Below are 21,220 nucleotides of genomic sequence, written 5' to 3'. Positions count from 1 at the left end.
GTTGTTCAAAGCGGCAGCACTAATCCAGTATTTCGCTTGTATTTTGTCACTTGAAAAAGCTGGTTTAAGGAAAGGACTCCTTTGTGCCCCTTGCAACACTGATCGTTTAATGAAACGCTGGTCAATTGACGAAATAAAATTTCAACTCCCAAACTTCCAAGTTAGTTTGACTCAACATTTGCCTTTGGCATCCCTTTAAGACACTTGTGACCCTCTCTTGTGTGCTGTGAGAGGGGGCGGTGCTGACTGCGGAGGCAAATCTCTTTCCAGTGCACGCGGCGGATGAGAAGTGCGCTGCAACCAAGGAAGGAAGAGCCTGGTGCTGTAATAAGGCAACAAATTTATTTTGGCATGCTCCACAAGTACATCACAGCAGGGGGGGTGGCCTAGCTTGCTAAACAGCCGGAGGGGAGGACTCCTAAAGCTGGGCTGCTCCACGGGTCCAGGGAGAGCAACACTGTGGAATGTGTCATCTCTGGCCAGCACGGGGGGCATGTGCAGAAACAAAATGTACAGCATGCACAAACACTCCGCAGCCTCCTGCGCAAACACGCGCCCTCTCTCACACATAAATAACCTCTGGGGGGAGGGAATACTGCGGGGACTAGCCGTCTGTCGCTCCTCTCGGGCCGGGTGGTCCGCACCTGCGTACAGTGCAAGCGTACAACTTGGTCAGGCTTTCATTTCACAGGTTGTAGAACATTTGCTTAACATGAAACATTGACAGGAGATGCCAAAGACAGATTGACCTTGATTAGTGGTGTCTAACGACACAAAGCAACACTGGAGCTATGAGAGACTGAAATGGAAAGCTATTAATTCTGATCGCGTGTTTTTTTTTTTTTTTTTGATGTACATCTAAATCTAAGTACAGAAGTGTTTTTGCATTTCGCTGTCGCTGAAATGCAGCTGCAAATGGACAGGAATCGAATCTGTGACCTTCTGCTCAGCAGCAGAATGCCATAGCAGCGTGTGCCAATGACCTTAATGGTGCAATCTGGTTGCCCATTGCAAAGAACTTTTTATCATTGCACAAAGAACATGCACCTTCATGAACACGTCTAGTAATGTAAGGGGCCACAGTGGTCTAAAGGCATTCAGTGCAATGCTGAGTAAGCTTCTGTAATTCAGTCATAAAAGTTCACAGAACTTTTATATGACTGGGGCAAAACTCGATGACAGTATAGTACAGAAATTAATATGGAATATTTCGTCTGTAATAAGGCAACAAATTTATTTTGGCATGCTCCACAAGTACATCACAGCAGGCGGGGGTCAATATCACGAGGATAGCAAGTACCATTGTCTCACAGAGCGACACTTAAACAATAATCAAGAGTGGAGTGTTTTAGCAAAATAAGTGAAAACATCAATCCACAAAGCAACTGTAGTCAGACAGCCTTACCACTGCTGCCTTAAAGGCATGGCTTACCTGTAAGGTTTAGTGCTCTGCAAAGGTTTGCAACAGATAGAAAGGAAGGAAACTGAAGGGTTCTATGCACATGAGACAATATATTATGCTGCGCCTCTAAATAAAACTATTTTTTAAAGAAGTACTGAAAACAAAATTTATCTTTTTTTGTTGTTGGATAGCTTAAAAGTGAGGCTTCAATTCACAGATTAAGCAGCAAACTATGAATTGTACTGATTGCCGGCTGTTGACCAGAGATCAATGCGCCATGAAAATGGGGGCTTGAGGTCATGTGATATCAGTGGCACATGGGTCAGTGCACCGGGGACTACTGCACTGAGCATTTCACTGGAAGATTAGACAAGAGAAGGTGAGAAAGGTACCATGGATTCCTAGAGAAGCGACAGCAGAGGACCAAGCTTGCCCTGTGTATGCAAGTGCAGAGTGAAACGATGCACAATGTGCACAGCTTTCAGTGACACGGCCATTGTGTGGCTTGCAGCTACTGCAGAAGTTATTGCCACTGCATCGTGTTAGCAAGGATTACTGATCTGTGCCAGGGGTTTGCGATACCACATGGCCACTATCTATTTTCATGATGCAAAGATAAGCTGTTGTCCATGCACTCTATTCAACAAAACTGCGCTGGTTTCACTGTGCATATTGAACTGACTGTATTAAGTGATTCCATATTTATCTGTTGCACATTTGAGGAATTCTGGAACCATACTATCATTACAGAGTGGGAAGCTATCTACAGACCTGCCAAACCTAGATTTTGAAAAGCAATCTGATGGAAGGCAAAAAATACGAAGTAGTAGCAAAATAAAAATTACTTGAATACTGTATTTTTACAGATGTAACCCACACCAAGAATGAAAGAAATTATGACGGTAATGTGGGAGCACAGGTTATATGCAGATTTCACCTTGAGGTATGGCTACATCGTATCTTCAGCCAGCGGCTGAAGGTATGACGATTCGAAACCTTGACATAAGAACCAGATGCCGACAAATCTAAGCTGGTTCTTTACTTGCAAAAAAGGAAAGATTCATTTCTGGAGACAGCTTATCTTCATTGTGCTCTTGCTAAGACATTTTCTTGCACAGATGCAAGCTGAACATTTCTCACAACTTTCACAGCACAGGCATGTCTTCTACTTCCGCCACAGCTGCACATAGTGCAGCGCGGTTGCAAAGGCAAGGCGACCAGAGATGTATGGTGCCTTCATTTGTGCTGTGTTCTTGCACATCTTGAGCACATTGGAGAGAGGCAGCATGGAGGGGAATTTGCTTGCCGCTGCTACTGCTCTTCATCATGGCAGCATTCTGACAGCGAGTGTCCGCAGTCACCAAGTGAGATCGAGATATGTTCATGTTTGGCAGTGCATGCGTGACAAAAATTTAGTAAACGAGTGCTTGCACGAGTTTAAACAGCCAATAAATGTACTAACCTTAATTCATGTAGTTGTCTAATAATTTGCTATCGAAATCAATGCTTCATTTTTTGGAACGATATTGCAACTTTTTTCACAGTGTGTTGGTTGCATGCAATTACTGCTGTGGCGATGTAATTGGTGGTGCAGCTTAGTATGCATGAAAAAAACTTAGATTAGTTCAGGCTATCTTGAAAATTATGAATACTGAAATTAGAGCTAAAGCAAATATTAAATAGCTTAACAGTTGACTGAATATTTGTACAAGCCTAAATGAAATAGAAAATTTGTACTAAAAAAAAAAAGAGATAAAAGACACTTTTATATAACCAGCAAATCTTAGGGGCTTGAAGTTTCGGATAAAACTCGAATTCCCAATTTTACACACCGAACAAAATTTATGAAGACTATGCTAAACCTGATTTGTTCACGAAGTTTCCCATTTCGTAAGAAAGTATAAATTTGTCCCAAAGCTAATGAACCCTGCCCACCCTTTGTGAGCAAATGGACAGGATATAGTAGAAATATTAGTATATGATTACGGTATGTGCCTCATTTTCTCTTAAAGCTAAGTGATAACTGGCACACATAAAAATATATATTCAGAGCCTGGTAGCGTTGAGTGGTGAAAGCTTGCTGGCGTTTTAGTAGCCGCGCTTAATACATTTGACAATGGCACACAGCATTGCATTTTTCGTATGTTGCATACATATAAATGGCAGTAATGTGCTAGCAAGCGAATTAATGCAGCAATGATGTTGCTCTCCATAGAAGATGGCAGCTGTGACGAGAGGACGTTTACCCAACTACATTACTTTCAAAGAAGCATGCGAAATTCACCTAGTTTGTATTTCATTAATTTTGTTGCAAGAGCAAATATGTAATGGGAACCAGTAAAACAGGACTACAACAGACAAAGAGGATAGGCATGACAGGTCTGAACAAAATGCTGTGATACGATATCGATAATGTAAGTCAGCAAGAGCTCGTAAGACAAGGTAAAGCATCTCACCTACAGCAAAGAGGACGCCTGTGTGCAATACTTATCTTACGTTTTTCTTCGTCAAATAAGTAAAGTAGAGATCGCAACACCTGTCTCGATTTGTCGTATTTATTAATGCTGTTTCTTATAAGCATAAAAATCCAAGGACACCTAAGCACTTCTAATGAGTTGTGGATGCAAAAGTGTTAATGACCAATTGAACCCCACTGAGTGGTTCAAATTAACTCCTCACGGGCAAGCAAGCGCGTTGAGAAACTTGCCAAACACCTCCTAGACAGTGCAAGGCCGATGCACTTCGATCTGCGACATTATGCTACCTTACCCAACTGCCATAAAATTTAATACGGTTGCTCCCGAGTAAGCCGCGGTGATTTTGACGTCACCACTTTCGTCACACCGAACTTGGCAAGGAAAATATCGGCCCAAGTAGCGATGCCATAAAAAAGAGTGCACAGGCTTGCTTTCTAGGAAGCACTGGGTGAGTCCAGTGGACAAGACACTCGATTTCAGAGTGTGGGGTCACAGGTTCAAAACTCGCCACCGCTGTCAATGTTTTTCCTTTCGAATGTATTCCATTTTTTTTTTTAATACATGACTTTCTTTATAGTGATTACTGAGCCAAAGTTAGTTCACAGGTGAGAGCTTGCACAGACAAGGAACATGTGGATAACAGGCTTTTGAGAGTAAGGGTGGCGTGGCATCGCAGCAATGCCCTCTCCCCTCGTACAACTGGCGCACCAGCAGATGTTCCCTTTCCCCGGTCTGCTCCGCTGAAGCACGCACAAGACGTGGCATCGCAGTCAATGGAAATTTAGGTGCCGTTTTGCTGCTACAGGCATCAGCTTTTTCGCTCAATGGGCCATTTAATGCTTTCGCATTAATAATAACGCCTGACAACGAAGATTTGTAGAGATGAATTTGTCTTGTGATGTACAACTTTTTGCCATTACAAATTACAGTGAAGGATTTCACTTCTTTAAATGAAATGTTTGAGTCCAAAAGAACACCATTGTCTGTATTAAATGTTCTTAAAGGTTGCCAGAAAAATCCTGGACTTAAGGTAGCCAAACAATAAAACCCCCAACTTTTCAACATAGTTAAGGGAAGGAAGAAGAGTACGTATATTCATAGATGGCTTTTAATGGTGGAGCCAACATGTGCAGACGAAAAATCTAAACTCTTCTTTGTCATCTCCAAGGCCACCATGAATGTCCTCTTCTTCCCACATTTAGAAGTGCAATGTCGTACTTTGAACGGTTTGGCAGAAGACGCATTGTGGTCCTTGTGTGCATGTCAGATTTTTCTTATATTTGCTGCTTTTTCAGTGAATAGATAGATTGGCGCTTGTCGCTGCGTCGCTACCCTGCTCACGAATGTCTTAGTTGGTGCTGTTCTTTCCTAGTTCAATTAGACTGTACCAAAGCCTCCCAGTGGAAAAAGCACCTTATTTGTGCGGCTCATCGGTTTGAAGTGGCTGACGTGGATGATGTCAGATAGAGGTGAAGCAACAGTGGCATCCAGTGAAGACACTTCGTACGTGACAGGGGTCACCTGGAAGAGGATGCGGTAAGGGCCGTAGTATCGCAGGAGGAGTTTCTCCTAAAGACCAACACGTCACGTTGGAGACCAAGCTAGCACAAGAGCACCTGGTTTGCATTCCACATGGTGATGGCGCTGGTCTTAGAGGCACTTATGGCGTGTGTGAAGCAGAAAGACGAATGCAGGCAATCCGGCATCTTGGGTCGCTGTGGCTATGACATCCCGAGTGTACTCTGTCGGAGAGTAGAGTGTGGTCGAAAGCAGAGTCTTGAAAGGCAAAGTCGGCTCACAGCCGAATAGGAGATAGAACAGTGAGTAGCCAGACGTGTCGTGGCACGCGAAATTGTAAGCGAACGTGACAGATGGTAGAGCAGTGTCGCAGTTACGATGATTGGAGGAAACATACATTGCTGGCATGTCAGTTAATGTGCAGTTCAGGAGTTTGGCAAGACCATTAGTTTGAAGATGGTAAGCGGTACTAAGCTTGTGTCAAGTAGCACATTATTGAAGTCGTCAATGACTTTGGCAAGAAATTATCTTCTGCGATTGGTGAGGCGTTGACGAAGTGCACCGTGGCGTAAGATAACATAGTGAAACAAGAAGTCAGTAACGTCTGCAGCGCAAATGGTCAGTAGGACTCTAGTAATGCTATAGCGAGTTGTATAGTCCGTAGGAACGACAATCCACCTATTTACGTCATTTGATATAGGGAATGGTCCGAGAAGATCAACGCCAATGCAAAAAGGGTCAGTCCACAATCCAAAGGCTGCAGCAGACCAGCAGGATGCACAGCTGGTCTTTTCCAGCGTTGACACTAATCACACATGCCAACATAGCGCCGGACGGAGTGGCCAAGATGGGGCCAGATAAACCCGTCGTGAATTCAGTCATAGGTCCGACAGACGCCAAGGTGTTCAGAGGTGGAAATGTCGTGCAGTTTCTGGAATCCAGTCTGTTGAAGATGAGAAAGAATGATGGTTAGGAGCTCGGGCCCATAGGGGTGCATGTTGCGGCGATACAGGGTGTCATTCTGTGGCACGAACATGTGAAGGGATGGGTCAGACGGATCAGAGAGCAGCTGTTCGATAAGCTGCCATAATGATTTATTGCATCGTTGTTCAGCACAAACATCTTTCAAGACAGAGCAAAAGAATGCAGATCGGTGCAGCATCCACTAAAACATCCTGTGCACTGAAGGGATGACGAGACAGGCAGTAGGTGTCCCTGATGTAGACGACCCGACTTGTAGACCACAGTGTACGTGTGTATTCCTGCAGCCGTAGGGCCCAGCAAACGGGGTGTCCGTGGGATCTTTAAGGGAAGAAAGCCAACAAAGGGTGTGGTGATTGGTTGCAACTGTACCATATTTACTCGCATAATGATCGCACTTTTTTGTCGGAAAAATTGACGCAAATTCAGGGGTGCGGTCATTACGCGGGTTAAATTTCCTGCGGAAAAAAACAAAATTGTTTTTTCGTCACGCATTTGCTGCGGGATGCGAGTGCGGGACACCAAAACAAAAATGGCGGCCGGCGGAGCAAGCCGAACGTGCCGAACGCGATTTTTTTTCTTCTCGTGAGTACATTACGTGCATCGAAACAGTTTCTTCCGTATCAGTGATGAATAATATCGTTAATATCGGCAAGTTTGCGGCAATAACGTAGCCACGTCCACTTTGAGGGGACAGAAACAGATGGGTGCGCTTAGCTGCCAGTGACAGAAACGCATGGCCGGCGTGCTGCGGAAACTGCGGCATCTGTCTTCACTACTACCCTAACACTGCACGTTTCCGCTAAGGGTGGGCGAATATCTTAGCTGTGTTACAAGCGTCAGCGTATGAATAGGGTACACTTTTAACGTATCAGTGTAAACGTGGCTACTACCATTGCCGCGTGAGATTTGTTGCGTGCTCACGGGTGCAGATGAAAAGAATCGAAAGGCACATTTTTTGTTTTTGTTGACCACAACCATTATAAAGCCTACCCATAATAAAGGCAAGTTTGGTTGTACCTCTTTTTGTCATGAAAGTGTGGAAAGTGATGAAAATAATGAAATGAGGCATCTAGTTAAGAATGTTTGGTGCGCGCAGACCGCTTGGCTTGTCTTGAAGAGTTGCTCGCGTAGCATTCGACAGATGGTAAGCGCGATCATTATTAGCTAGACTTGGCACACAACGTATCGCTGTGGCAAGTTCGGGGTGCGATCATTACAAGGGAAATAAAAAAAATCAAATTTTGACAACAACATTCAGGGGTGCAATCATTATGTGAGTGCGATTATGCGAGTGAATACGGTAAATGGTCGACCATATATGTAGGGCCGGAACTTGCCCACTGCCAAAATGAGGGCGAGACACTCGCGCTGGGTAATCAATTGCGCTCGGCTGGAGAGGAGGTGGTTGGCACAGGCGATAACGCGGTTGTGCCGACATTGGCGTTGAGCTATAATTGTGCCAATGCCGTTGCCAATGGCATCAGTGCGGATTTCTGTCGGAGCGGAGGCGTCAAAATGGGCAAAAACAGGAGGCGTGGTGAGTAGCGTGATGAGGTGCAAGAAAGCAGACGCTTGTTCAGAGCCCCAGCAGAAAGGAACGTCTTTCTCGAGGTCAGTCAGGGGATGGGCAACAGGGGCAAAATTTTCCACAAACCTGTGAAAGTAAGAGCAAAGGCCAATAAAGCTTTGAACATCTTTGGCACAGGTTCGTAAAAGGAAATTCAGCACAGCACAAACTTTAGAGGGGTCGGGGCGAATGCCTGACGAATCGTCAAGATGTCCGAGCATGGTTATTTGGCGGTGACCAAAGTGGCACTTGGGCTAGTTGAGCTGCAGGCCAGCAGTGCGAAAAACGGAAAGAACAGATAAAAACTATCAAGATGCGTTGCAAAAGTTGAAGAACATACAATAACGTCATCCAAGTAGCAGAAACAGATGGACCATTTGAAGCCACGCAAGAGCATGTCCATCATCCGTTCAAAGCTCGCCGGGGCATTGCACGAGCCAAAAGGCTTGTGCAATGAACTGATATGGGCTGTCTGGTGTGACAAATGCGGTCTTCTCATGATCCATTTCATCCACGGCAATTTGCCAATATTTAGAGGGAAGGTCTATTGATGAAAAATAAGTGGCACTGTGGAGACAATCCAGTGCATCTTCAATGCGTGGAAGTGGATATACATCTTTCTTGGTGACCATGTTTAGATGACAGTCAATGCAGAATGGCCAGCTGTTATCCTTTTTGATGAGAACAGGGGAAGCCCATGGGCTGTAACTTGCCCACACTGGTGACTTTCTCTGCTGCACAAGTTGCTGCAGGAGCGAAATTTCATTTCACATATCCCTGCCATGTTTCCTTATGGAGACCATGATGGGATATGTTCATAGTTGTAAAAATTTCATTCAGAACCACTTGACTATTCCTTGTGGACTGCATGGCTCGAGTGACGAGGATGTTTACAGTGAACGGGTTGACTTTTTGATCGCCATCCACCCAGAGAGCTCCATCCTCCCGTGATGTTCCCACAGCTTACACACAGTTTCACGGCAAGACCGTATTCGCTCTCACGTTTGTACAGCCTACGCTCATTACAACGGACTCGCATACAACATACTTTCGTATATAACAGACCACATTCAACCTTACTTTGCTATACCTATTTTCTTAATGCAACGAAGTTTGCTTTTAATTGACCGTGCTACAATGCACTATCGGCCACAGTGGACAAAATTAGCGGCAATGTTTGTCAAAATCAAGCGTATAAAACTGACTTTTGCAGTGTCGACATGGGCTGACAACTTACTTGCGAGGGTCAGCTGACAATCGCTGCTCAATATCGCACGAGGGAGGGAGGGAGAGAGGGACGGAGGGCAGAAGTGCGCTGTCTTGTACACGAGGCCCAGGGGCGGGGGGGGGGGGGGGGGGGGGGGGGAACGTGAGAGGGGGTTCTACTCCAGCTGCTGCTGCTTATGGTGCGGGTGCCATATTTTGAAAGCGATCTGCGATGTGGACAAAGTGCGCCCAGTAGCGGTAGCTTCATATGCGCTGTGCTTTTGACGTTTAGTTCAAACTAGTGTTGAAATAAGAGAAAGCACAAAGGTCAATTATCTTTCTGCTGCTACCTTGCTTCTTCACTCAAACGTTTTGACAGCAACTTTCTGTGGTCATCAAGTGAGATGTGTTCATATTTACCTGTGCTTGCACGACACCGTGCTTGTTAAGTTGGTAAGTGAATGTTTACTACTTGATACGGCCGATAAAACTACTATCCTACTAATTTGCTATCGCAATCGATGCTTCGCCTCTTGAGTGAAACTGACTTTTTTTACTTTGGACGTTCATCACTCACTGTTTGCAATATCGCGACCAAAGTTTCGGGAGTGAGGCATTTCGGATATTGCAGACTTCTGATAAAACTGGCTTTTGACGGGTTATCAGGGTCTGTTGTAACAAGAGTCGACTGTATATGCTGACAATGCTGCTGCAATATCTGCATTTGAGAACACCGAGCAGTTCACCCATACATTGAAGATCAGCAATGATAAAATTTGCCTTGTTGCTTGGCGTAGTTGTTGGCGCTGGCCGTTGCGTCATTGCTATAAAAAAAATTGTTTTCTTTTGATCACGATGGTTGAAGTTCCTACAGTTTAGAATCGGCTTTCGTCTGCCTTGCCTGCAGACCTGACGGCGTTAGCATCACTGTATCGGGGCGGCCAGGGCTGCTGTTCGTCAGGCTTCCCGCAGGCTGACATCGGGAAACTGAATCCTTCTCTGTCGGCAGATGGGTTTGGCAACACGGCACCCTAATTTTCGTCTGCGCATTCCGGTGATTGAAGTGCCAGCAGCTTCTTTCTTTGGTTGCAGACGCAGCTGTTGTCTGTCAGAGCATCGCAGGCTGACAGGCCCGATAGGCCATTGGCATTGGCGGGTGGCCTATCTCGTTTGTCGGTGTTTCCGGTTGGTAGACGCGCCTTAAAGTTGTTATTCGACGACTTTTCTTGCCAAACTTATTCTATGAATGGAACTTTTGTGCTGAACCATGCATCACCAGAGCTTTGGTCAAAAGTGTGCAGATCGCAGTACTGGCAAAATGGCTGCCCAAGTGTTTTGTTTTCGTATTCAGACGCGGCAAGCAGACGACGCGAGTCACACTCTGCCAATGAGATGCCTCCGTGCACTCACGTGTGCCCAACAGCAAATAGCATTGTGTATTTTGGCTTTCTTTTTGTTGCCTTTCTGCAACCAATGAGAGAAACGAAGCAGTAGCAGTGGGATTTTGAAAATGAAGAAATGCTCTTGCAAGTGAGACTAAGAGCATGGCTACCATGCTCATGAAATGACAGCTCTGCGTCGCAAAACTGCAGTTTCGGCATCACATTCCATGGGAGTCGAGCATGCACGTGCTCTTTGAAATGCTATTACGAATAAATACGACTTCCTGGAGTGTGAAAATTGGCAGACAAAAGAATGCTCGTCCAAACCTCAAATGCCATTCTTAGAAGATTAACCGTTACACCATTTTCCAGTCCCAAAGACCCGTCTCCCCCCTTAATGGCAATTTTTCATTGCTTAAGAAGTATTGCTTCCCAGTTTGCTTCCAGAAAACAGAAGGGATTTTTAATCTTAATGACAGGCAGTTTCTGGGGGGATCGTCAACTTGATAATGTCAATATGTGTAGCAGACAAAAGCGGGGAACACGCATCATGTCACTCGGCACCGTTTCACGTAGTCATTGGTGCCAACAGTAAAGGGTTCTCAAATCGGGAGGCCAACGGCAATGTCGCACGACGCAGCTCCGATTAGGAGCTAACAGGCTAGACAGTGTGACCAAGGGTATGGCCACGACGAAAATTCGCCGCTGGCTGAAGTGATAATGGGCCGTAAATGGTTGCATAAAGCTAGTCGTTAATCCTACAGGCAACTGATCAGCAATCAGTCTTGACATCATGTGTCAAGAGCTGTTCAGGCGACATTCGGGTCATCAGTCGACCAGCCCGTGACTATCATGAGCATTCGTGCCAGGTTCGTCTGCGCTCCGATGTGGGCAGAAAGCCCCTAATGACACGAATCTAGGTGTGTGAACAGTGAACTCGTGTATTTGATTAGATCAGCATGCCTTCCAGTAGCTAATCAGCCAGATCTTCATACATGCTTCTGTGCTTTCCACACATGCTGATTTTGTTGTTTGCTTAGCATTAATAATTTTGATTGGCCTGGTTGACCTGGTCGAACCTTGTACCGATAATAAAGATTGCGCGCTATGGGAACGTTGTGGCCATGAAGGCACCAACTACTGCTGTGTCATTCACAGAAGGTACCGATATTCGGGAAATTGAATTACAATTGAACCTCGGTATAATGAAGTAGGTAAAATTTGCGATTTGCTTGGTTATATAAAAATTTCATTGTATTAAAATTCTACCTACGTTAATAAGTACAGTCACCAATCTATTTTTTGTACACAGAAAAAAACCACAGAATTTTCCAAATTATCGGGCAATCGAAAAAAGCGGATTTGAGAAAACATTTCATTTTGATGAATATGGGAGTCTGTGACGAATGATACGGTTTCATGCTATGCCAACGACATTTCACATAGGTGATACAAATGAAGCAAAGCCAGCCACGATTTCACATGCACTCTGTCCCCGCACAAGGACGACGCTATCATGAAAAGCACTGGCAGCATATAGCGAATACTTCGTTTGCCTCTCGGTCTAATTGGTCACCAAAACCTTCAATACTAAATGCGCTGGCAGACAGCTTACGTGATACCACGCCGCCTCGGCGCGCCCACTCTGTGGCAGTTTACCTCTAAAGCAGGGTGCACAACTGCGTTATGTGCTCAGCCACGCTTACAACCATGCGCAGCCATGAGACGCATGCATGGTTCAGTTCAATGTTCCATTCAAAATCGAATATTTCAGTATTCACACACCCACACCTTTAAACTGTGCAACATATTCCAAGGAAGAAAAAAGGGAAGCCGTACATCTACCATAACATGGAAGCTGCAGGAACAGCTTCTCTGGCATAGCTCAAAGGGTCCCAGAGAGCATCCATGCAATGAACTTCCTCTGACATGGTGCAGAGGCTTTTATATACCTGAAGCTTCAGAGGGCACCAAAAGGGTCGTTGACAGCAGGCTGGCTGCTTGGTGCAGGTGCTGGGGCGCCGAACATACCAGGTGCTGCCGCAGTCATCATAGGGGGCTGTGCTGCCATTTGAGGTGGCCGGAATGGCACCAGAGGCGTGGGCCCAAAGGTGCCTCCAATGGGTCCCCACTGTGCACCTGCCACGGGGGCCGCTGGTACCGTCTGCATGACATAGGGCGAAGCACCAGACAGCTCGGGAGATTGCAGTTGAAAAAAAAAGAAAGAAAAATACCAGCACCAGATGTTACAAGAACTGGAGGTAGTATTGTTAACTGCATTTTAAAGAAGGACGCTTACTCAAGGGTGTTTCTGAGTCTGGGTCCATGACAAAGCCGATCGAGTGCACCGAGCACCACTGGTCGAGTGCACTGAGCTCTTTACGGAGGAGCGAGACAAGGTCTTTACACTACACTGTCTTTCCAGCTGGCGAGCACTTCTCAAATGGACCCTCACCGTTGGTGGCTGCGGCTGGAAGAGGTGCTGAGGGGAGCCACTGCCAGCCCACGCTCCACCAACTGGAGTCCAGTTGGTGCCACCGGTTTTGCCAGCTGGCTTGGGTGACCCCCACTGGTGGCCTCCACCTGAAGTCCTGCACAAGCACAGGGCATGCATATTGCAACTACGATAGACAGTTCCAAAGCTCACATAACCCCCTTCTGTACTTCAGAAGGAAATATCAAAAGCTATGCCAATGCAGCCAGAATTGTTTCAGTGGCATTGTAGAAAAATTTTACAAAGAAGAGCTGTTTTTGACGCAGTCAGTGTCAATTGTTCACTCACTGTGCTGTGTCCTGCTGCAGTTTTAGACCAGTAACAAGGTGAAAGAAGTTGATATTTGCAGCTTTTTGTTGTCAGTATTGCTTAGCCCAACACAGGTCAGTGCTAAGTAGAACTGACAGCGGGGATCACTGGCACATCTGTTTCAGTATGTCAGCATGAAGGAAGTTGTGAAGTGGGTTTTTACATGTAAAGACCTGTTAAAGGGACACTAAAGGCAAACATTAGGTCAAGCTAAAGTAATCGATTAGTGCTCGACGATCTCTAAGGCGTCTTATCGTGAACAGAGCATTAATAATCGAGAAACTGAGGTAAATGCAGGACTTGATTAGAGAGTCCCCCAGGACATTCAAGTACTTGCCAGATGACGAATGCACTCCTCAGTTAAATTATGTCAATAGTACTCAATCACTCGTTGCAAAATACATTCATGTACTGTATTACATGACAAAATAAAATGCTACTTGCCGAGTATTATTTCGTATCTAGAAAAAAATAACTTGTTGAAATTACCCGTGACAACGATGCAGGCAGTCAAAAAGTGTAGTTTTCGCTCGACTCTGCACCGCCCACGCTTTCGCGTTTCAGTACTTGCCTGATCGCGTAGTGCTGCACTGGTTTTCCTGCCTCGTAAAACTCACACAAACTGCAGCTAGCAGAGAATTCAACTTCCATGTGATGCCGCGGGATGCCATAACAGCCTACGCCATTTGACCAAAAAGCAGCTGCAGCGGCAAATCCACCGCTCTATCTTGGCTTGGTACCAGCATCTGTCAAGCGCTGTTTCACTCGCCAACGGCAGCAAAGGGTGGTGATGGTGTATGCAACGTCACCACACCCCCCGTTGGATGGCGAGAGATTTGAATTTCGAAAAAGGTATTTGGACCCTTCAGACGCAAATTTCTCTTAAACCAAGTCTCTCCTTGGTGCGAAACAAGCGTTGCAATGTTTCTGGAATCATACTTAAACAGTCCCCATCGACTTAGCATTAGCCTTTAGTGTCCCTTTAAGGAAGGCTGGCATGAAAAGGTCAACTATAGAAAAGCCTCAGCAGAAAGGCTGGTGAACTGTGGAGAAGCCCCACGGTAGACTTACTTGCGTGCCGCAGCCTGCTTGGGGCCATTGATGTCCAGGTTTTGTGCAAGACTAGCCAGTGTAGCATCCAAGTCGCCCTTTAGTAGGCCACCCCCCGTCGAAGCTGGAGCCTTTGAGGCCGCTAGTGGTGCTTCAGAAGCTGTGGGCGCACTGGTTGCAGGGCTGGCCAGCCCACTCATAAGTGGCCGAGGCTGCAGCACATCTCCAAATGAGTCCAGACCTGCAGCGATGAGTACAGGGAGTGTGTAAAGCCGCCAACAAGTACAATGTGCCAGTATAAACAATCTCCACGTGCAAACTCAACAAACAACAACCAAGGAGAATATAACCAAGGCTTTCATGCCAACCAAGGGATACAGAGCGCAAGACTGCGCCACCTGATGGGGCTGCGCTGTGAGCAGGTGACGAGACACCGCCCATGGCTTGCTGAATGGCAAAGTTGAGGTCATCCAGGGCTGAAGCTGGCCTGGCTGGTGGCTTGGCCATGCCTGCACCAGGTATTGGTGCACCCACTGCTGAAGCAGGGATCACTGGACTGGCCATTACAGGGCCGACCAATACAGTTCCAGGCATCGCAGCACCTGCCATTGCAGCCCCGGGCATCGCCATAGAACTGGGAATCGCTGTGCCAGGCATCGCCACCGAACTGGGAATCGCCGCACCAGGCATCACTGAACCAGCCGTTGCTGTGCCAGGCATTGTCGAACCGGCCATCGCTGTGCCAGGCATCGCTTTGCCAGGCATTGTCGAACCGGCCATCGCTGTGCCAGGCATCGCTGATCCAGATACAACTTTCTTTGCCATCGCTGGCCTGGACACTGCGGTGGACGTGGTCTCGTGTGGCCGGCCCTGGTCGAAGCCCAGCCAGCCAGACGAGGCGGCACTGCTGGTGGTAGCAGCAGTTGCAGCAGTAGTAGCTGGCTCGAAGGGCTCACTGGGCCAGGGCTCCTCCGAGGTGTCCAGATCGCCAAAGCCAGGCTCTGGCATATGCGCCAGGATGGGAGTGGTGCCGGCACCTCGCATCAACTCGGCCGTGGGTGATGGTGATGAGGAACGCGGTGGTGGGGGCTCAAGTGTGGGCAGCGTCAACCCACCCACGGTAGGGTGCACCTCCTCTTCCTCATCTGGGGAGGTGAAGCTCTCCGACATCAAAGTATGTGCAAATGGTGCCGAAAGAGAATTGAAGCGAATACTTTTCAAATAGTGTTTGAATAGTGAACAGCCTTTTTCACCATTGTTATATAAGAATGTGGACATTTCGGTATTTGCTAAAGTAGCAAATTTAAGTTATTACACTGCACTTTATGAAGTATGCTTTATCGAAATCTCGAATGGAGCATTGTTGGGAGCGAGGGCCACCACTGCAAGCACCGGCGCTGCAATCATTCTTGTGTCAAAAGTAGGATTACATGATATTGCTTCGCTGCAATGGTTATATTCCACGATTTTGGAGGTTTATATTTTCATTGTTCATAAATGACGCCCCTTGTCATTAAATAGAGCCGATTGCCACATAAGAACAGAAAGAAGTTCCTCGGGGCCTTCTAGATGCTCCTTAGTATGCTCATCAGTAAATATGTCGAGCCAAGGCCAGGATTCGTTATTGTTTTGGTTGGACTGCTTATTTAGAATGTAGTGACAAGACCTGGCCTATGCAAAAGTAAACTGTCCAGATTTTTTTTGCCAGCCTGAATGGGTTAAAAATTCCCTCCTCTGAATTAAGACGTCAGTAAGTTAACCTGTTTACACGTTAACTTACTTGTTAGCATCCAAGATGCAGTTACAGTTGGCAATAATGTTTGCCGTGGATAAGAAAAGGCATTTGACTTTTTTCCATCAGTAGTGCAAATAAAGGTGGCCTTGAATACTACTATGCAGATAATACAAACATGAAACAGCATTACGCAAATTTTACACTAAGAAAAGAACTGACAACTCCCCACCTCACTTCACAGTCCTTTACCCGTTTCTTTGGTTCTCTTCGGGTGCCTGCTATGCTAAAAACAAATTTACAGCAAGGTTCATATTCTGTTATCGTGCACTGGGGTGAATGGTGAATGAGACAACGTAGCATGATACACTTCTTATAAAAGTTAATAAAGGCATGCGCTGATCCAGAAGGCCTTGCATTGTAAGAGCGATATAATTTTACGAAGCCGCTACAGAGATTTATCCACTAGAGATGTTATAACAGTTAAGTGAGAAGGGTACTTGCAGCGTAATGTTATGCCGATATTGGAGCCACATTATATGGCATGTAGACAGCCAAAGAGAATATGACTGAACGATGCGATAGACGCATGTGCACACGTCTGCGAGAAAGAAAATTACATACCAATAAATCCTAAACATTTACTACAAGAGACCTTCATATGTTGAAACCAGCTAAATGTTGTAGATTTAAGAGATATGCCATTGACATGTGCATGACTAGCTGCATTAATGCAGATATCTTGCTTCATATTTTACTGATTTACTCTTCCAAATGGAACTCATTTTGTACAGGTACTATAAGCATACTTTAAAATTTGCCGCCATGCTTTAATGCCCATTGAGCTTCTGTATAAGCTACTGTGCTTTCTATTCCTGATGTAGAACAATATCTGGCCCAGACTGGCATGGAAGAACACTGGATATTCTCACACAGCCTATAAGACCGTAAAATCAAAAAAGCACTGTTGTGTAAAACTACAATCAACCTAAATTCCACAGCAGTAGGACAAAAAAAACTAAGCATGTGACGACAATGAAGCACACACTCCACGTGACCCAACTTTAGATGCATGTCATTTTGGTGCTGGTAGCAGGCCGTGCCAATATGTTCTCACTCTCACAATAAACAAACTTAGGAGCAAGCATGGTCATGCATTATCAAAAGGAAATTTTAAAAGGCTGTTTTACGAGCCTGTTCACAGTTGTGTATACCTTTGAGACTAAATCGAAAATGGGCATTGACTGCAGCGATAGCATAGAAAGAAAAGCATTTCTCTATTTAAAATGGTCGCTGCAGATGATGCTACTACGAGAGGCATACCGTAATGAATTGCACTTTATCTTTTACTGGCAAACACAAAGGTGTTGCATATCTGCTTGAACATTCACTTTCTCAACATAATGACCCTGGAGAGCAATGCACTTCTCCCACAAGCGAGGGAGTCTTGCGAAGCACTCTTGGAAACACTGCTCTAGAGTGCTACACACGCGTGCCCAGACAGCGTCATGCAGCCCCTTTGTGGCTCCAAACAAGGAACATCGTGCGACATTGCCGCAAACCTCCACATTTCGGAATCTGGCTGGTGGAAAATCGCATCGAACCTGACAATAAACACTGCGGACGGCGCCTGCTCTTTAGCGTCAGCGCCGGCTATGCGCAGAGCGGTGATCGAGTCACGTGATGCGCGGTCCTTTTATCTGTCGCACAGACTGACCCAAGATGAACAACCTGCCACAGTATTAGGTAGCCCTTCTGTGTTTTAGAGAGAAACGAATGCAAAACTTTGTATGCAATGAATAAAAGATTGCCATAAAACACAGGTCTATTATTGAACTGAGAAACTCGTTGGTATTAAGTACAACATGCCACTAATTCATTAGCTCCGGAGGAAAAAAAGCACTTTATTGTATTGAACAGAAATTCTAATACAAAAAATATTTCAGACTTTAATATACTTAGAATTGAACAGTTATCAATGGTGGCATGCTAATTTGGTGTTCCCTTTAATAAGAGTAGATGGTACCTGCATCTTAATTTCTATGTACCGAGGACATGCAGCACCGCATTTTCTTGCTCAAAATTTGAAAGTTGTGGGTACACAGGGCTTTCTGTGCATGAAGTGCTTTTACATAGCTGAACAACGGTCACGATATTTTAGCAATTCATCCAGCTTTTAACTCATTCACTACGACAAATTACTAACCCATAATGAAATAAGCAGAGCAAATACTGTTCCAAGCTCTTAACTGCTGTCACAGTGAAAAGTGGCATGTGGTATGCCTATCCTATACTAATTAAACAATGCACGAAAAATAAGACTGCATTGAAAGTTTTATCGGTCGTAAAGGTTACCAGGCCCCAGCCTATGGCCCATTCCCACTCTTTTCCTGTCCAAATTGACAGAGTGAACTAAAATCTGACCCTTTATGGATGAATGTTGCTTACAGGCAACAAGCCAAAAAAATTTTGCTGTTGCCAAGTTTTGGTTTTGAGTAAGAAGTTTCTGGTCGAATGTTTGCCAACACTGAATGATAGGCAGCAAGTATCACTTGTTGGATTAGACCAGGAACAGAGGATGAGGAATAAGTTAGGCGTGCGACTCACTTTTTTTTCAAAGCACAGTCAGAGGAGAGTGCTGCAATATCCATGGCTGCAGCGGTATAACACAGGTAATGTAGAGGAAATGCAATGTACACCTGTTTCATATCCGATGTGACCTGTTTGTAGACGTTTCAAACGAAGCATAAGTGACTCGGGGTGAAGCTCACTTCCAGTGTTCTGTGTCAGTGTTGTATACACAGGCAACAAACCTATTGCTGAAAAAGTTTCCACAAAATAGTTTCGGTTCAATAAGTATCCTTATTCTAGGTGTATTTTGCAGATTTCAATGAAAAATAAACATATCCTTCAGGTTTTGTCCAGGGTTCACTGCCTGCAATTACTACCACTCACGTCTAAGTAAGAAACAAGAACTACATCCTTCAATTTGAAGAAATGTCTTCGTCAATCAAGTAATGAGTCAAACTAATATGGACGTGATATTGTAACAATTCTATTCGTGTCATTTCATGTTGCGATTCGTCAGGTGCCAGAGTTGTGCTTTGACCACATTATCAACAGGATCCGCTGGTCTTGAACGATGGTTGATAAGAGGCATAGAATCAAGTGGAAGCAATCGTGTTGTAACAGCCCAGATGTCCCATCAACAGAGATTGACTGAAACACTAAATCAACAAGACAAATTAGCAAAGCATGTTGACCCATGGAGATATCTACCTTTTCCTTGTACAATAAGCATGAAATGTGAACTTCAGACCTTTTCCTGAGTGCAACAGAATCCATACGCAGCTTTGTCAAAACTGGGGTGCTTGAATCCCTGGTGAAAACCCTTACCCGAGGCAGCCGCAGGTGGCACTGAACCAAAGGCCGCGGCAAATGAGGCATCTGATGCAAAGGTAGTTGAGGGTGTAGAGACTGGTTGGGACATGAACCCTGGAAATTAAAGACGAGAATTAGACCAACAGCAGACCAATGCAAATCAAGCATTATCTACATACGAAACAAAACCACATGTTCTAGGCATTAAAAAAATGGTATGTAATAGCATCAATGATTCCAGATGATAGTGTCAAGCACAGACAAAAAAGCAATAAACAAGACTGATTGGCTCAACGAGTGACGTTTCTGATTGACAGAACTTCATGTTCCCCTGCTCAAAAAAAAAAAAAAGTGCACACTGGTCATCTTCAATGATGCAACTGTGATGCTTAATACAGACATGCTCTGTTACAAGGAGGAAACACTAAATCAGTTTGTAGTGGTGCTATGCCGGTTTTGAAACTAACCCTTCTAACCCCTTCAGTCTATCCAATCTAACCTATCTAGCCAAAACCAGTGGCATCACAAAGAGCTGCTGCAGGTAATTCATAGGGTTAATACTTGGTCTCATTTTTGTGTCCTATCTGGTGTGCCAAGCCTCCACTCATGTATATAGTAATTGAGAAGTGTTACCTGTCTAGCTCAACATTATTGAGTACCCCTTTTAAAGGCTCTCTGCAACACCTGCCAACTTGACTGCTTATTCGCTCTCCCATTGCTGTTCTTTCACCATTGCCAATGCACTCATCCAGCCCAGGGCAGAAATGCAGCACTCCTGGTACTAGGCCAGTCATGATCAACCATGCTTCACCTTCATTTATTTTCGCCATTCATCAGTTAACAAATGAGTTCTGCTAAACTGTTCAAACTAACCAATGGCAGCTTTCATGTCTGCTGATGCCATAGCATCCATCCTGATGCCATCAGAAGCACGAGTTGTCACAAAGGACTGAGAAAAAGGAAAGGTGTCAAAGCCTCCCTCTAGACCTCTTTTTCATGGGTGTCGTCATATTGCATTGGCAGTGGCACAGTCCATGAGCCTTTGACAGGCTGGCTTGGGTGAATGCTTCATGTTGTATGCCAGGCATATGCTCGGCAGCAGTCGCTGGTGGTTGTTTTCGGGCTCACATGGTCTATTTAGTATGACATCTACGTCGGAAAGAGTTTGCGAGATGTAACAAAGTGATTTAACTTAAAAGGACAGGAGTTTGTTGCCGGTGAGGCAGATGGAGCACCCAGTGCTGTGTATACACGCGTGTGAACCTAAAATCAGCCTCAGAGATCAGTTGTGTACTTCTAAAGAATAATTACAAGAATGTGCCCTTACTGTAATATTCTCCCTGTACTTCTATATGCTGTGGTTTAGCAGTAATAGCCGTTTTTACATGGATACAGTAAATCGTATCGGTTTATATTATTGTATTGCATATACCCAAACACCACTGTTTACAAGGATGCACATTTTCCTGTCCAGCCAGCTAATGCCAGCTAGTGTCATATCTGAAAGTTAGTTTCGCACTCCCAATAAGCGTGCCTTTACTGTTGCGTGGTATGCACCGAAAGTACAGAAATGCATCTGACACCCACAGGGCATCTGGTACATGCTGTCAGATTCCCATTCATTTGCCTATGCAGACAAACTTATGTGACATTGGGCCTTTTCGATTTTCTGAGTTCTGGCAGCCAGCTAGCACCAGTCCTGACAGGAAGTCACATGG

General features: G+C 45.2%; 1 protein-coding gene across 5 annotated transcripts in view; it reads right to left on the bottom strand.

Moving 5' to 3' along the window:
• Nucleotides 1-323: 323 nt before the first annotated feature.
• lap (phosphatidylinositol-binding clathrin assembly protein lap) overlaps nt 324-21,220 on the bottom strand; it is a 39,422-nt gene continuing 18,525 nt past the window's right edge. For 3 of the 5 annotated variants that reach the window (XM_075696641.1, XM_075696642.1, XM_075696643.1), the window contains 6 exons: nt 19,518-19,616; nt 14,788-15,534; nt 14,411-14,630; nt 12,992-13,127; nt 12,489-12,700; nt 324-644 (listed from right to left, as the gene is read on the bottom strand). In XM_075696641.1, the coding sequence (XP_075552756.1) occupies nt 12,497-12,700; nt 12,992-13,127; nt 14,411-14,630; nt 14,788-15,534; nt 19,518-19,616 (1,406 nt within the window). In that variant the 3' untranslated portion in view covers nt 324-644; nt 12,489-12,496. The remainder of the gene's footprint in view (nt 645-12,488; nt 12,701-12,991; nt 13,128-14,410; nt 14,631-14,787; nt 15,535-19,517; nt 19,617-21,220) is intronic. The other 2 variants (XM_075696644.1, XM_075696645.1) reach the window with 1 other exon arrangement.

The sequence above is a fragment of the Dermacentor variabilis genome, chromosome 6 (assembly GCF_050947875.1).
Source record: "Dermacentor variabilis isolate Ectoservices chromosome 6, ASM5094787v1, whole genome shotgun sequence".
NCBI classification, from domain to species: Eukaryota; Metazoa; Arthropoda; class Arachnida; order Ixodida; family Ixodidae; genus Dermacentor; species Dermacentor variabilis.
Note: the sequence above shows the minus strand (reverse complement) of the source record. Positions and strands in the feature narration are given on the sequence as shown.